General features: G+C 42.9%; 1 protein-coding gene across 2 annotated transcripts in view; it reads right to left on the reverse strand.

Moving 5' to 3' along the window:
* Positions 1 to 17775, reverse strand: part of tom1 (target of myb1 membrane trafficking protein) — an 86665-nt gene that overhangs the window by 17281 nt on the left and 51609 nt on the right. For both annotated transcript variants that reach the window (XM_039766444.1, XM_039766443.1), the window contains exon 11: positions 3730 to 3865. In XM_039766444.1, coding sequence (XP_039622378.1) covers positions 3730 to 3865 — 136 coding nt within the window. The remainder of the gene's footprint in view (positions 1 to 3729; positions 3866 to 17775) is intronic.

Consider the following 17775-nt stretch of genomic DNA (forward strand, 5'->3'; position numbering starts at 1 on the left):
CTGGTTTTAACTGCTGCTATTCTTACTGTGTACCTGGTTGAGATTTAAGCCAAGTGGCTTAGGCCAGCGTTTGTCAAATTTTTCAAAGAAACTGGGATCAGTAAAAGGCCCACTGTGAATAATGGAGTGTAGGATAAAAATCAGGACCACAACCATACCACTGATAAGGAAGAAAGGGATAAAGGGCCGCAGATGCATCCAGTATACTCTAGCTGTGTAGCCACAACCTCCTATGTTACGCACATGAGAAGGACGGCGTGTACTGCTTGCAGGAGGAGGAAAGGGGGAGAATGAAGACTCCCCCTCAAGACTTTCAGTACCTTCCAGGGTGCTTGGCTTCGCAGGACAAAAAGGAAAATTGATATAGATTTCAACTTTCTGACTAGCAGAAGGCTATATTTCACAAAGTAACTTAGTGAATTTTCAAAAAGCTGACATCAGAGAATATGTTCTTTTCCCTCAATTGGAATCCATTCTTTAAAAATGTTTTTTCAGCACAGTAAACTTGAAACTCTTAAGCATTTGTTTTGACTATATTTCTGTCAAGATCTATAATCCAGTGAATGGTTCAGTTTGTTCCTTTTAACATTCATATGAAAAGACGTCAGATACTTTAAATACTGAAGAACTATCCTCACGATCTTTCATCCATAGGTGTATGAAATAATCCCTGTAGTAATGCTGCCTGAAAAGATCCTGTGAATGAAAATGGAGAATTTGAGAAGTTGCTTCTTGATAGACCTTGACATAAATCTTCAGAAAGTTTCCACAAATCCCAAAATGTAGAAAATCTGGGAAGAGGTTCAGATTTATTTAAATTCAAGGCAAAAACATATTTTTTCCCTGGGATCTCAGTCTATGTTGTTCCAGGCAGTGCAGCACGGGTTGCTTGTGTGCTGACTGCCAAAAATCTTCTAGTCAGAGAACCAGTTAGAAGTGACAAGGCTGTTTCATCATGCCAAATATATAAATATGCTCACTCAGGGAAATTAGTGCAAGGAATCAGGTATGTTAGAGTTACAGTGTATTAGGTTACACTGAGGTTAGAAAGGACTATGTGGGCGGTTGAGACGACAGAAATGCCTTCATTTGCCTGCTGCTGCATTATATAAATCTCTTGATAATTTGCAGCCACAGAACTCTATGAAATTTGGACACTTCATTCAAAATTACTCTCCTTGGAACCACCAATTATGACACCTAAATATGAGAAATGTTGGTATGAACTCTTATAAACAACAGTTCAGTAATGATAAGAAAAAAAATCTACTCCACTGGCATTACTGCATTTTCTTTTAGACATATGAAATGTGGGTGAAATGCTAATTATGAAAATATGATCAGACAAATAGACTTTACTGATATAAAATTTTCTTGCAAATAATGAGGGTGTGGACAATATCATACAATTTAAATGTAAAGTCAAATGTACAACATAAAAAGTGCTTATTTATTAAATAATAAAATTGACTAAAATTATAAAAGTGACAGATGCAGGCCTCCAGTGTCCCAGTAACTAAATAAGCAATTAAAAAGTTAATCAGGATTTCAATTTAAATGGCAAAAATTTTGTATATTCTGATACCCATATATAGTAGATTAATCCTTTTCTGCTTATAATAGGTCAGCCCTAATGTTATGTCATTTCATATATAGTACATGACTTGGTAAACCCTCTTTTAACATAATCATAATCTTCCAGGAGGCTATAAGATAAAAGGGTGTGCTGTGTGCTCCTAGATACACACGTTCTAAAGATAGTAATGACATGTGGGTCATGCAATCAAAAGAGGAACGTCCTTTTCTTGCTTTTGAAGCTTGGTCAGTAATGGTACTCTTTTGGTATTCTGCTTTTTCGTGGTTTAGTCTAATTGCCAGAATTCCATGAGAAAACAAGGTTTTGGCTAGTTTTATGTACATTTATGCTGGTTAATAAAAGACTACAATTTATTAACTATGGGTTACACACACAGACGTAGTAAGCTGCCCACACAGTACTAAACAACCTTAGATATTACACTGGAGTTTTATTTTATTATACAGGTAAAATTCCGTTACAACGAATATCTTTAAAATGAAATTTTCATTACAACAAAGTATTTTTATGATCCTGACAGTTTCCCCATATGACGCAAGTCTATAGAAATCTCATTACTATGAAGTACATTCAGCAGATACTTTCATTGCAACGAAGTCCACAAAAGACCTTGAAATGCCTGAATAAATCATCCACAGAGCAGCTACTGTAGTTCTGTGGTCGCAGCTCAGTTGTGCACAACGATCCCCAAACAGAAATATTGTATTTTTTTTTTCTTTTTTCAAACTTTCCTCGTACTTGTTGGGTTTTTTTTTTGCATTTTTTGTTTCCTGTGGTTTTCAGTGACACCTTTTGGTTATTGCTTGTCAACATTTGAAAAACATCCATTGGAATTTAACTCATTGTGACCCTCCTATAGAAACGGCGGACATGAAAAAACGATATCAGCTCATATTAAGGAAAAAAAAAAACTTTACATTTTTGCAGCTCTCGATTGTGGCAAAAAGCAAAAAGACATTGCCAGTGATTTCGGAATTTCACCATCAACGCTGTCAACTTTCTTGAAAATCTTGGGTTGCAAACGTATGTGAACTGCTGCATTTGAAGACGTCAAAAAAGCAGTTTATGTGTTTCAGTGATGCTCGTTCAAGAAACATTCCTATTAATGTGGCACTCATTCAAGAAAATGTGAGGTTTGTAAACTCTCTTGGGACCTCACCCAACTAGAAAACACTCCGAAGAGCATCCCGAAGTCCGATCTCCGCATCTATGGAAGACTGTTGCCATGGCAGCAGTAGGCTCAAAGCTATGCTGCGTCTCTCCAGCAAAAGCAAACAGAAAAGATCTCGATGGCTGGTGCAAGGTACATTGCAGGTACAAATGCAGGTAACAGGATTACTTGATCACTGATCTGGCCACGACCCTGCCTGACTGCTGTGTCTGTGTATAGCAGAGTGGCAGATCACACTATAAGTGTGCCGTTGCTGTTTCAAGCTGAATAAAGCTGGTTTTGCTAAAGTACTGAGACTAAGCCTTGTGTTTTGGGGTGTAAGACAGGGACTTATAGCACTACCCTGATCTATTATGATTGGTTTCTGTGTCGCTTCACTGCAACGCTATGAGCCTGTTTTTGCCCTGTCCCAGCAATGGACAAACAATCTTCCACAGACGCTGCAATCGCGCTTTAGGATGCACTTCAGGGTGCGTTCCTGTTGAGTGGGGAGTAGGGGTGGGGGTGAGTGTCTCAAAAGAGTTCAGAAACCTCACAATATGAAGAAGAAAAGGATGATTCAGCTCCTGATTGATAACTGTGCTGCCCACAACATGCTTCTGCATTTAGATAATTTTCGCATTGAATTACTCCCACCCAATTGCACAGCAGTGATTCAGCCATTGGATTTGGGCATCATTTACACCATGAAAGTGTATTATCACAAGGAAATGCTGAGAAAAATTCTCATCAGCATAACTTATAGGCAGGAAGAGATTAAAATTAACGCAAAAGAAGCTATTGAAATGATTGCAAATGCCTGGGCGCAAGTTAAAGAAAGCACTATAGTAACAAATACAGAATCTCATTATAACGAAATTTTCATTACAACAAAATATTTTTTGGCACCCTGGGAGTTCATTGTAACAGAAATTTTACCTGTATTTATTTCCATATGTTTTCCCATTTTTAGCTCACTTACTTCTTTCGTTGTTCAGCCAATGAACTAGTTCTTGTCTGAGCAAACATGTCAAATTCGTCTTCTTCCCCTGGCTTAGAAGTTTTTGGTTCTGCATTCAGAGTCATCAGAGTTGAAGTAACAGAAGCAGGGTTTGAACCTGTGTTAATATATGAAAGGGCAAATCAGAAATAAGAAATATAATGTGAGCATGAAAAGTTTATCAACAGATTATGAAGCTTATTTCAACGTGGAAAACAACAATCAAGAAAAATAGCAAACCCCTTAAGACTGGCTAAAAACAAGATGGTGTGCACTCTGACAATATCTAAAGAAAATCTTTTAGATAACCTGCTGTTATCTTCTCCACATGCTGTCACAGCATGCAGTTGGAGAGTTATGGAGGGACAAAATACGCAAGTTCCAAGGTTGAAAAGGTCAGCAACTGTGGTGCTCCACCGTGTCTGGGGATCAGTGGTTGTGGGGTCTCAAGTACCAGTGTGTCTGGTAATACTTTTTGTAACTTGAAGATAATAAATCTTGAAGTCTCTGGAAACAGAGAACCTTCTCATTGTTTCTCCTGGCAGAGCCCAAAAAATAATTTTGTGACAGACTGATACAGCATGATAATAATAACAAAAAACAAGAATGTATAATAAAAATGAAAACCATGCAATGCAAAATAATATTTAGAAATAAAATATTTTTTACATGGAAGAATAATTTTCATAGGAATGTTATATTAGTCCAAAGCACATTAATCACACAGACTATATTGATGCATTGGATAATACCTGAATGTCATGGTGACCAACTAGGTATATTCAGTAATAATAATATATTTATGTAGGGGTAAATTAACAGAATACCAGAACCTGAAGACACAGACAAATATTAGAATTTTCCAAATACCACTCCCAACAGGTCCTCAAACCATCTTGATAGGATCATAATCAAAGTACCAGAAATGAAAAAACAATGATTTTACCATCTGCAGCCGGAGTAGTTGAAATTACTATTTTTTAATTAAAAAAAAAAGCAGCTACACTGTGCTTAAAACATTACCCGCACATTTAACATAGCTTTTCCAGAGGTATGATTGTTTAACCTGCTATGAGTCTATAGGATGAGTGCTAAGAGGTAGTATAAACCCTACAGTATAACTGTCAACATTCAAGCAGTAAGTCAGTGATATTATGTTACTGACATTAGAAATAAATAAGTGACATAGTCTAAATCTGAGTACATAATTATTGATGAGGTCAGGATATAAAGCAGAATCTTGAAGTCCACAAGATCTCCAAGTATGATTTTAAGGTCTGATTAACTGATCTAGGAGATGTACTGTAGATATTACAAAATGCTCTACAAATACTAAATGATAACTCTATAATAAACACTTGGAAGAAATAAAAAATAAGTGAGGGACAAACACTATTTTGTTTTGTTCATCTGACTACTCATGTCTCATATCCTTTGCAGTGCTGGCTGCTATAATCCTTCATCTTTCTGGTGCCTTCAACATTCTCCAATGCTCTATTTGGTTGCCAACATTTCTTTGCACCATGATACACTGTCATATGATACTCTAATTAAAAATACACAAATCAAATGATAATCTAGCTGAAACAGCAATTTGACATCTAAAATTTAAGGTTCAGCCTGTCAGGTAAACCCCCTAGAAAATAATTTTGTAACATTAGCTAATTTGTCAGCTGATATGATAGAAAACTGCTGAAGGCTGAGTATGAGAAGATCAATGTAAGCTAGATTAAATATTTTTAAAAAGGTGTCTTTCATTATAGGTAAAAAAATATTCAGCATGAGCACAGCATGATACAACTATTCTGTTTTGAATATATTGAGAGCCCACACTTATAAAAGGAAAAACATTTAACCATATGTAAATGATGTGTTCTGGCATAGGATAACATAAAAGCAACACAGTTGTAAAAGAATAACGAAATGTTACTGATATACAGTAATTGTTAACCAGGACTCTGGTTTAACTCTGTGGCTCTATTAGTAACACAGTAAGAAACACACAGGGAACCACAGTCTGAGATTTATATAGACAATATTAAGGAAAACAAAACAAATAAAAGGTAATTGTAATGATATAGGTAAAATAATGTCTTGATGAAAACTTAATTTAATTACGCTGATAGTAATTCTTGTTCTCAAATTTTGCAACAAACATAAAAAAAAAAAAATAAACAGCAGGGCAATTTGAGATAATTTGTTTTTGTGGTTTTCATAACTAAAACCACCTTGAACATTAGAACAATCTAGACGAGAACAAGCCGTTCAGCCTAACAAGATTTGCCAGTCCTATCCACCTAATTCTTCTAAAAAAACAACAAATCTAGTTTTGAAAATCCAGAAAGTCTTACTGCCCACCACGCTACTTGGTAGCTTATTCCAAGTGTCTGTGGTTCTCTGTGTAAAGGAAAATATCCTAATGTTAGTACAAAATTTACCCTTTACAACTTTCCAACTGTGTGTCACTGTGTTTTTGATGAACTCATTTTAAAAGAACAGTCTCGATCCACTGTACTAATTCCCTTCATGATTTTAAACACTTCCAATCCTGTCATCTCTTAACCTTCTTTTGCTTAAACTGAAAAGGCTCAACTATTTTAATCTTCCTTCGTAATTCATCCCCTAAAGCCCTGGAATGAGCCTAGTCGGTCTTCTCTGTGGAGTGCCACTCTTAACATTAACCAGTTCTGATGAGGTTCCTCACACCATCACTTTCTGCTTCCTGTCTCTGAGCCAATTCTGTACCCATCTAAAAACATCACCCTGAACTCCCACTTCTTTTAATTTGATGCCCAGCCTCTCATGTGGCACCTTATCAAATGCTTTCTGAAAGTCAAGATAAATAATATCATAAGCTCCACTTTGATCGCATTCTTTTGTTGCTTCCTCATAGAATTCCAGCATGTTAGTAAAACACGACCTCCCTCTTCTGAACCCATGCTGACTATTCAGAAAAACTTCTGTACTTGCCACGTTCTGCTCAATCTTATCCTTAGTAACTAATTCCATTAATTTTCCTGTGATGCATGTTAAGCATACTGGCCGATAGTTGCTTGGATCTGCCTAGTCACCCTTGTTATATAATGGGATAATATTTGCTATTCTGCAGTACTTCGGAATCTCCCAGTGCCCAGTGACTTCCTAAAAATATGTGTCAAGGGTTTATATATGTACTCACTAGCCTCCTTAAGAACTTGAGGGAAAATATTATTTGGTCCTAGAGATTTGTTCGATTTCACACTATTTGATCTGAGCAGTACTTCTCCCTCTACAATTTCTAAAACACTCAGAACCTCCTTAGTAGTCACGTTTACCTCTGGGAGGTTATCCACTTCCTCACTTGTGAAGACCTCAGAAAAATGCAAATTTACAGTGTCCACTATTTCACTTTAAGTATCTTTTAATTCCCCTTTACTATTCCTGATTCAGTTTACCTCATCCTTGACTGTTCATTTACTACTGAAATACTGAAAGAATATCTTAGGGTCTTCTTTCCCCTTAATTGCTATATTCCTCTTGTAAGATGAGGAGACCAGAGACGTAGAAAGGTTTGGGGCAGCCACCCGTTTAATTCGGTTTCCCGGCTGCAAAAGTCTTTGAGGCATATTTAAACAGTTGTTACACAACAGAGTCCAAAACAGAACTGCCTGCCTAAGCAAAGGCAGTGAGCTTTATAGCTCAGAGGGCGGAAATGATGTCGTCCTCTGGGCCGGAACTGGAAGTGACATCACCCTTGGGGCCGGAACCGGAAGTGACCTCATTCTTGGGGCCGGAACCGGAGGTGGTGTGTCCTTCCTGGAAATGGCGGCTCCTGGTGGGATTTCCCGGGTAAGACCTGCAGAGAACTCAGAAAGAGCGTCAGCGTACCCCCCCCTGGGCAGATGTATAAACAGTATTGTCTAAGCCCTTCAGCTGCTTCCCATGCACACGTGTGTGACAAGACTCCCCCCTCAGCCCAGACCCGCCGGGTCGGGCGACCTGCACCGAGGTCGTGGGCCGGAGAGGGCATCGGCGTTGGCATGAAGGGACCCCTGTCGATGAACGAGCGTATATTTGTACTGCTGCAGGTCAAGAAACCACCTCGTGACCCGCTGGATTGACTCCCTGTGAAGGGCCATCCACTTTAAAGGCGCATGATCCGTCACCAGAGTGAACACGCGACCCAAGAGGTAGTACCGCAGCTGCGTCACCGCCCATTTGATCGCCAGAGCCTCCTTCTCCACCGCCGCGTACCTGGTCTCCCGGTCCAACAGTTTCCGGCTCAGGTACATAACGGGTGTTCAACACCGCCGACGCTTTGGCTCAACACGGCTCCCAAGCCTGTGTCCGGCGTCCGTCTGGAGGACAAAAGGAGAGAGAAGTTAGGGGAGATTAAGATAGGTGCTGAAGTCAGAGCCCTTTTAAGTCACTGAATGCAGCCCCGCTTTATCAGACCATACCACCGTATTAGGAGCTCTTTTCTTTGTCAAGTCGGTCAAGGCGCGCTCTCGGAGAAACGAGGCACAAACCGGCGGTAGTACCCGCCAAACCGAGAAAGGATTGGACTTGCCGCTTGGTTTTGGACGGGCCAGGCCATTATGGCTTGCAACTTGGAACACTGTGGCCTCACAGTACCCCGCCCACTAGGTAGCCCAAATATTTGGCTTCTCTCAACCCAAGTAACATTTCTTGGGGTTGATGCGAGCCCGCCTCTCCCAATGTCCGTAATACTGCTGTGACCTGCTGTATGTGCTCCTTCCAGGTGCTGGAATAGATGACAACGTCATCCAGATAGGCAGCACAGAACGAGTTATGGGGCGGAGCACTTTGTCCACCAGACGCTGAAAAGTCGCAGGCGCCCCGTGTAACCCGAATGGAAGGACACGATACTGCCAGTGTCCGCTAGGAGTGCTAAACGCGTTTTTCCTTCGGACTCCGTAAAAGGAACCTGCCAGTACCCCTTTGTCATGTCAAGTGTAGTCAAGAATTTGGCTGGTCCCAGTCTCGAGGAGGTCGCCCACGCGAGGCATGGGATAAGCATCAAATCGGAAACTTGGTTGAGCCGACGGAAGTCATTGCAAAACCTCCAACTGCCGTCAGGCTTAGCAATCAAGGCGATGGGGCTGGACCAGGGACTACTACTTTCCTCGATCACTCCTAGTGCCAGCATTCGCTTGATTTCCAGTTCCACTTCTACTTTCTTTGCCTCCGGAGTCTGTAGGGTCGCTCACGGACGATCACCCCGGTCAGTCACTATGTCGATGCGCAATCAGAGAGGTCCGACCTGGTTGTTCACTTACCACCTCTGGGACCGGCGGATAGCTGCTTGAGCTCCTGTCTCTGTCTGGGAGATAGCTGTTCGCGAAATTAAGGGCACTTACTTCCGAGAGAGAGCAGGGCTGTCGGAGGAGGGATCGGGATCCCTCTCCTTCCACGGTTTCAGCAGGTTTACATGATATATTCGCTCAGCTGGTCGGCGATTGGGCTGTTTCACCAAATAGTCGACCAATCCCTTCCTCTCCTTAATTTCGTAGGGGCCTAGCCAATGTGCGAGCAGTTTAGAGTGTGAAGTAGGAACCAATACCATGGCGCGATCCCCCGGTTGGAACTCCCGGAGAGTCGTACACGGTCATACAGGCGGGCCTGTGCTGATTGTGCCTCCTCGATATGACTTTTAGTATAGGTCTTATTACATCAAATCTATCGCGCAATTGGGCGATATACTCCAAAATGTTAGTGGAGGGCTGTGCCTCCCCTTCCCAGCCCTCTTTTAAAATATCTAATAAGCCCGGGGCTGTCTTCCGTATAGTAATTCAAAGGGAGAGAACCCGTAGAGGCTTGAGGACTTCCGGTAGGCAAAGAGGACAAGGGGGAGGAGTTGGTCCCAATTCCTCCCATCCTTGCTGACTACCTTACGTAGCATTTGCTTGAGAGTTTGATTGAATCTCTCCACTAGCCCATCGGTTTGAGGATGATACACGAGGTTTTAAATGCTTTATTTTCAGTAACTTGGCAGTCTCCTTGAACGTTTCCGAGGTGAAAGGCGTTCCTTGGTCCGTCAGGACTTCTCTAGGAATGCCCACGTGAAAAGACTCCTACTAGTTCCGTGCAATATTTTTAGTGGTAGCGGCGCAATGGAACGGCTTCAGGGAATCGGGTTGCATAATCCACGAGGACGAGTATATATTTATATCCTCGGCTGAGGGCTCCAGGGTCCTACTATATCCACCCCAATCCTGTCAAAGGGAACGTCAATAAGGGGAAGGGGAATCAGAGGAGCACGGTCCTTCCTAGGAATTTGCCGCAGTTGACACTCCGGCAGGAAATGCAAAAGCGCGAACCTCCTCATTAATCCCGGCCAAAAAACGGAGCTTAATGCGCTCTAATGTTTTATCGGAGCCGAGATGGCCTCCAAGAAGGTGAGAGTGGGCTACTTCGCAAACCTGCCGGTAGGTCCGCGGGACTAGCAACAACTTCCGGACCTTCCCTCATGTTCAGCAACCCGATACAATAATTCATTATCCATGACAAAGTGAGGTCCCTGTGGCATGGGCAAATGCGCGTTGGCGTTAACGAGAACCACTGCATTCTTTATGTGCTTCAGAGAGTCGTCATTCCACTGTTCTCTCTTGAAAGAAGCCGGAGTCGCTCTAAACTGAAAGTGCAACTCAGAGAGCGGGTCCGGTCTGACCTCAAGGGGCGGAGAATCCTCCTCGCTGCCGGGGCGCTAGTGGATGACGTAGTAGCCCGCGACGGTCCGGGAGTATCTTCGTCACTCTCTTGGCCTACCGCCCCACTCCCTGTCGGCTGATTACACGGTGTGGAAGCAGCTTGAGATGAGTCTTTATCATCTATAACGAGGCCAAAAGCTTTTCGGGGAATGCTTTCTAAACTACCGCGGTTACTGTCAGACCAGTCCCGCCCGAGGATTACGGGAAACGGAGGATCCGGGGTACCGCACGTAAGCGCGAAGGGTTCCTCCGAGACATACGTAACACCGGGCGGTATTGTACGCGGATATCTCCGTGTATACATTTTAGACTGGTCTTTTTTTTAATCCATTGTTGCGGTAGAATAAAACGGCAAGCAACGACAGACACGTTACTGCCGGAATCAAACACCGCTGTTATTATGTCCATTAATAATAAGCTCCCCGTATGTTTATCCGCCAGGGATTGCTAAGGGCACACAAACAACCCGCCATTGTCCCCTACGGTCCGCCTTGTTCCCCGACAGGTCGCAAGCCAGACGGCCCGGCGACTTCGGAACAGGCTCTGGATTGCGTGGAAGGGACTGCTTTAGTAGGACATAGCTCCCGGGTAGTCCACAGAGCGGCTGTTCTGCCTCCCAGGTTTCACAGCCGGCCTCTGGGTTGCAAGGTTTAGCAGCTCGTCCATAGAATGGAATTCGCCCCAGGCGGCTGGGCAAATTCCTGGGGTAGCTTTTAGCAGCAAAAAACAGGCCACTTGCTGCACTATTTGTAAGGGGTCAACTCAAATGGCCGTAGCCACTCACCCACCTGTTGCCAGAGAGCCATAGCCTGCTCTGACAGCCCTTTGTTTGGGTTAAACTCCCAGTTTATTATTTCTTTCACCTGCCAGCCTGGGGACAACCCATCGCTAACAGGGACCTTGGTCACGATGGGCAGCTCGGCTTTCCTGCCAAGGAGAGCATACTGAGCCACTCGAGTGTGTTCCCCAGAAGCCAGCCCACGCCTGTGGGTCCCCTCTACCTTCTCCACGAGATGGGTGGTCAGCCCGGTTATGCTCATGGAGCAGAGCCTGCACAGCGTCCTTCCTGACCCTCCGGCACTCCCTGCCCTGAAACTCGGCCCCGTACTCACCCACCTGGTTCCATGAAGTTCGTGTCCCGGTTCATCGGGACACCATCCTGCCGACTACGCCACTGTAAGATGGAGACCAGAGACGTGAAGGTTTGGGGCAGCCACCCGCTTAATCGGTTTCCGGCTGCAAAAGTCTTTGAGGCATATTTAAACAGTTGTTACACAACAGAGTCCAAAACAGAACTGCCTGCCTAAGCAAAGGCAGTGAGCTTTATAGCTCAGAGGGCGGAAATGATGTCGTCCTCTGGGCCGGAACTGGAAGTGACATCACCCTTGGGGCCGGAACCGAAGTGACCTCATTCTTGGGGCGGAACCGAGGTGGTGTGTCCTTCCTGGAAATGGCGGCTCCTGGTGGGATTTCCCGGGTAAGACCTGCAGAGAACTCAGAAAGAGCGTCAGCGTACCCCGCCCCCCCCTGGGCAGATGTATAAACAGTATTGTCTAAGCCCTTCAGCTGCTTCCCATGCACACGTGTGTGACACTCTCCAACTCTCTTTTAGCCTCCCTGATATCCTTCTTAATGGTTGCCCTAATGTTCTCATAAGCTCTACGATTCACTTTGCAATCATTAGTTTTAAATGCCTTACAAAGAATTTTTTTCCTTTGCAGATTCTTTTTTTTAACTCTTTATTAACCCACTGTGGAGTTTTTTTTTAATTTCCTATTAATTCCAAATGTAGGTATGTACCTGTCCTGCATTATATGTAAAACATTTTTAAACCTCTCCCACTACTTCTTGACTGTCGGCACACTTAAAAGCTTATCCCAGTCTATCCTGCTTAGACTTTGCTGCATCGGCTCAAAATTTGCCCTACCAAAGTTAAACCTGACAATTTTAGTCTTTGCATTTGCACTCTTATAAAACAATGAAAACTATATTATGGTCACTTGACCCTAGTGGTACAATCACCTATAGACCCTCAATTCTATCCTGATTATTACAAAATACTATATCCAGACTAGCTACACACTGCGTTGGTGCTTTAACATATTGTGTTAAAAAATAGTCACTGATTACTTCTAAAAACTCCTCTTGTGCTTTGCCCTTTGCAAGGTTATCCCAGTTAATATTTGGATAATTAGTCCCTCATGACTATAATATTCCCCTGTAAACTTGCCTTTTTAATATTATTAAAAAGATGTGTGTTGAAGTTACTGTCTGCATTGGGTGGTCTATAACACATTCCTAAAATAAGGCCTCGTTCCTTAATGCTTTCCAGGCGAAGCCACATGTTCTCACCATTCAGCCTTCAGGGAGGTCTCCTACCTGTGCACCCGGAAGGCAACACACCGTGCGAGACTCTCTGTGTCTGGAGCAAACCTGCGCTTCAATCCCACTAATGATTGAGTCCACAACTATTACTGCCTCTCTCTTTCAGGGAGCTGGTTTTGAGGTGGCCCATTGGAGCTCCTCATCCCTGCCAACAACCTCCTCATCAGAGACACCATCTAGCTCCACAAGGACCTGAAAATGGTTTGACACTTCCAATTTTGAAGTTAATGCCCCCAGACAACATGCACCCTTTACCTTACGCTGTTTGACTGTGACCCACCTATCTCTCTACCTGTCTGGTCTGGAAACTCCTCCCTTAGGGGTGCACACTCTCTCTCTCTAAAGTATACCTGGGCCAGGTCCGCCAATTCTCTACTACAACACAGGCCAACCAACTTTTCCTCCAGTTCAACGACCCTGAGCTAGAGGTGCTGGATCAGTTGGCATCTCCTATAGCTGTAGCACTGAAAATAAATATGTTTGCACTTACAGCCTGTACATTACTTTCCTTAATATGACAAATATCAGCTCAGGTCAGGTTGGGGAGCATGCACTGGTACAGAGCATTGCTGCTCCCACCACACAAAGAAACAGCTCGGGATCCTGGTTAGCAACCCCTGAAACAGACATGCGGTCCAGTCCCACCCTCTGGAAATGACCATCTGTTTGATGCAGCCAGGTGTTACGGTGGTGTCCCTCTGGCCTAGTCCAGCCATTCAGGTCCTCAGTAATAAGGATCCTGTGAGCTGGACCACACTTGGTGAAACGTGCCACGTGGCTGCAGTGCCTTAACTAATGCCTCTTCACAATGCAGGTGACGTGCCTCAGTCGGCACTCTGTGAGCAGCCACTAATTCTTCACAAAGTCAAACCAGTGGTACCCAAGGATTCTCCAAAGAGACACAGTACCAAAGGAGTGCAGTCACTGGATAGCATTCATGTCACGCAAACATACAGCAAAACAGGAAGCACCAGGACTCTAAAGACACATGAGTCACTCTAGAGTCACCAGACACATGAATGTCACTGCCATGGTAAGTAAACCTTTCAACAAGGTCAACATTCTCTCCGCAGACAAACAATGCCCAAGATGTCATTAAAGGCCTGGATCTTTGATTTTATTCAGGACACTCATAAGACCGGACACTAAGACTCCTTCCTCAGTCTCTTGAGAGCCCCGATCAGAGCCTCCATTGACTCCGCAAAGATCACAGGATCGTCTGCAAAGTCATGATCAGTGAATCTCTCTTCACCAACAGATGTCCCACAGCTGCCGGACCTCACAACCCTGCCCAACACCCACTCCATTCAAGCACTGAAAAGAGTAGGTGCAAGAACACACTGCTGATGAACCCCAGAATCAACTGGGAAAAAGAGAGGTTTTGACTCCGCTCTGCACAGCACTCACAGTACCCATGTACAGGCTGGACATTATATCCAGCAACTTCAGGGGGATCCTGCGAAGTCTCAGGATGTCCCACAGGGCAGCTCGATCAACTGACTCAAACGCTTTATGAAAAATTAACAAAAGCTACAAGGAAACTCTGCCAATATTCGCATTTACAATCAGTGAGAACCTACAGTGCCAGGATGCGGTCGATGGTAGACTTCTTAGGTGTAAAACCTGATTGCTCCAGTCACTAGTAGGTCAGCAAGTGATCACAGATCCTAATGAGGATGCTCCCAGCAAGGACCTTGCCCGGCACCAAGACATGGCTCTAGAGTGCGACCAATTTGGTCGCACGTGCGACCTAATTTCTCAATGGTGCGACTAAAAAAAATCAAAGGTTGCACCGGTGCGACCAGCTGTTCGAGGGGGAAAAAAAACGAAACTCCGTGACTCTTAAAGTCTCCCTGTTGTTCAACAACAGACACACATTAGGCCCATATCGTGGTCTAAACCAATTAGAGATAGTGAAGGGCGGATCCCGCCACCCCCCATTGGCCGTGGTCCAGATATTCCTGTACGTGTGTGTACGTTTGAAAATGCATGTGATGCAGTCAGACCGAGAGAGGTGAGTAGCCCATCAGGTAAACAGTGGAAGTAGCCGCGGATTATGAGAGAAGATGAAAAGAACGATTGACAGCTTTTTCGTTAAGAATGTTAAGTTAGGGCCTGATCCGTCCGAAAATCATAACCAATGCTCTGACATGGAGCCATCAATCTCCCGTTATAGCAAGCCCTGGTCCGGAGACGGCATTAGATAATGAGCCACATACGATCGAGTCCGAGCCCACTGAAATTAAAAGGGTAAAGTGTATACATTCGAAAAGAGTGGCTTGACCAGTTTCCCTGGCTAAGATACAGTAAAGCTGATAATATAATGCACTGTATTTACTGTAAAGAGTGTGGGAAGACCATGGCCGGCAGTAGTGCATTTGTGACTGGTTCTAACACATTTAGAATTGAAACGCTGAAAAAGCACAATGCATCTATAAAACACATTACATGCCGCGATAAATGCACTGCTCAAGTATCCCCTCTCCCGCTGCCTTTCAGCGCAGGCAGCAGCAAACAGATCATCAGACGAGGCCAAGATGATAATTAAGTTTAACGTTGCCTACAATATTGCAAAAGAAGAACTTCCCTTCACTAAATCCAAGTCCGAAATAATTCTTATGAAGAAAAATGGCTTGAACGTAAACCCGACGTACAGCAATGATGTCGCGTGCGCCCAATTAATAGGAGTCATCGCAGATACATTGAAAAAAAAGACGTCTGTGCAAATTGCGAACAGTGCGTACATGACATTCCTGATCGATATCGCCACAAAGGAATGCGTCATTGTGTACGGTCGTATCTTGCGGAGAGGAAGACCGGTGAATATACTTATTGGACACATTGAGGTCGAGCATGCTCATGCCCAAGTCTGGAAGATTTTGATGCTAGAGAGAGTGTGGCCAGCTGGTTTAGTCAAGGCCAAAGATCAAGAAGATCATCCGAGGGGCATGTGACTGCAATGGAGGATAGTCCATAAGACATTGAGCCATGAGATGTTCAGTTTGAAGCCCTTAAAACACATAATTTAGATTTTCTTTTTAGTTAATTTATCTTGAGATTTTTTAAGTTTAAATTTCAGCTCAGTAAAGCACTTTAAGCACCAACACTTTTTCAGTAAGTTACCTTTCTTGTAGAATTGTGCTTGCCCTCAAATAAAGAACTTTATATTGACCAGATTGTTAGTTAATCATTTACAAGTCAATATTGCCTATATGGACAGCGTTTAAAAAAACAAACAAACAAACAAATAAATAAATAAAGTGAACTTGTAAAACTGTGGTGTTAAATGTGATGCGGTTGAAAATTTGGGTGCACCTAACTTTTGTGCTGGTGCACCTAAGAAAAAAAGTTAGGCGCACCAGTGCAACCAGTGCAAAAAGTTAGTCTAGAGCCCTGCAAGAGCAGTATTATCTTCCTGTAGTTTCAGCAATCCAGGCGAGCACCCTTCGCTTTCCAGATATCCAGAGTCCCATTTTCCAGTTAGTTAGGATGACGCCTGTCTCCCAAATGGAAGCAAAGATTGCTTGCAATGCCTGGAAGACAGCCTTACCACCAGCCTGGAGAATTTCACCCCAGATACCACAGAAGCAGACACGTTAACAACCTTTAAGAAATGTCTGGATGAGATAATGGGACAACTTAGGTACTGGCTAAAAATCTGAGTTTGATGGACTGAATAGTCTAAACTTGTTTGGCAAATTTCTTATGTACTAATGTAAACTGTACCTACAGTATGTTGCTAGATTTAAGATTAAGAAAGAAAATGCCCTCTCAAGATAACTTCACTTTACCTATTGGCTATCATTTGCATAAACCACACATGCAAAATAACACCATAAATATATTATTTATCTCATACACTAGGGTAGTCACAATACCAAAACTCAAAATTTCAATACAATACTAAGAAAAGTGTTCAAATTCAGAACCATTTTCTATAACCAATACAATGCACAATTTAACTCCATAAAAATGTATTTAAATAAACTGAAATTCTGTATGGATCAAAATCTTAACATTTCAGAAAACAAATAATAAAAATTTAAGTAAATAAATGCATATACTTCTGATAGTGCAATCTCTTGTAAAAGGTATAAGTAAAGTTCTGCAAACAATAAAAAGAAGCTTAAATCCAGTCAACAGTCAAACAAATACTGTTACTGCAGTAATACAATGAAATGAAACAAATGTCATTAAATGTTAATTGAAGTATTGCAATCATGATGTGCCATGTTTTCAATTGGTGAAAGGTCCAGACTGCAGGCTGGTCAGTTCAACATCTGGATTCTTCTACTATGAAGCCATGCTGTTGAAATAGATGCAGTATGCAGTTTAGCATTGTCTTGCTGAAATATACAAAGCCTTCCCTGAAAAAGACTAGTCTGGATGGGAGTATATGTTCCTCTAAAACCCGTATATACATGACAGCATTGATGGTGCCTTTCCAGATGTGCAAGCTGCCCATTCCATATGCACTAATGCACCCCCAAAACCATCAGAGATGCAGAATTTTGAACTGAGCACTGATAACAAGCTGGATGGTCTCTGTCCTCTTCAGTCCAGAGAATGTGGTGTCTATGTTTTCCAAAAAGAATTTCTAATTTTGATATGTCTGATAAAAAAAAAAAAAAAAGAAGTTTTCCACTTTGCCTCAGTCCATTTTGAATGAGCTTTGGCCCAGAGAAGACAGTGGCGTTTCTGCATTACATTCACAAATGGCTTCTTCTTTGCAGGACTGAGCTTTAACCAGCTTTTGTGGATGACATGGTGAACTGTGTTCACAGAAAATGATTTCTGGAAGTGTTCCTGAGCCCATGCAGTGATTTCCATGACAGAATCAAGCATGTTTCTAATGCAGTGCCACCTGAGGTCCCAAAGATAATGAGTATCCAATATTCATTTTCAGCTTTGTCCCTTACGCACGCAGATTTCT

Source organism: Polypterus senegalus, chromosome 10 (genome assembly GCF_016835505.1).
Source record: "Polypterus senegalus isolate Bchr_013 chromosome 10, ASM1683550v1, whole genome shotgun sequence".
Classification (NCBI taxonomy): Eukaryota; Metazoa; Chordata; class Cladistia; order Polypteriformes; family Polypteridae; genus Polypterus; species Polypterus senegalus.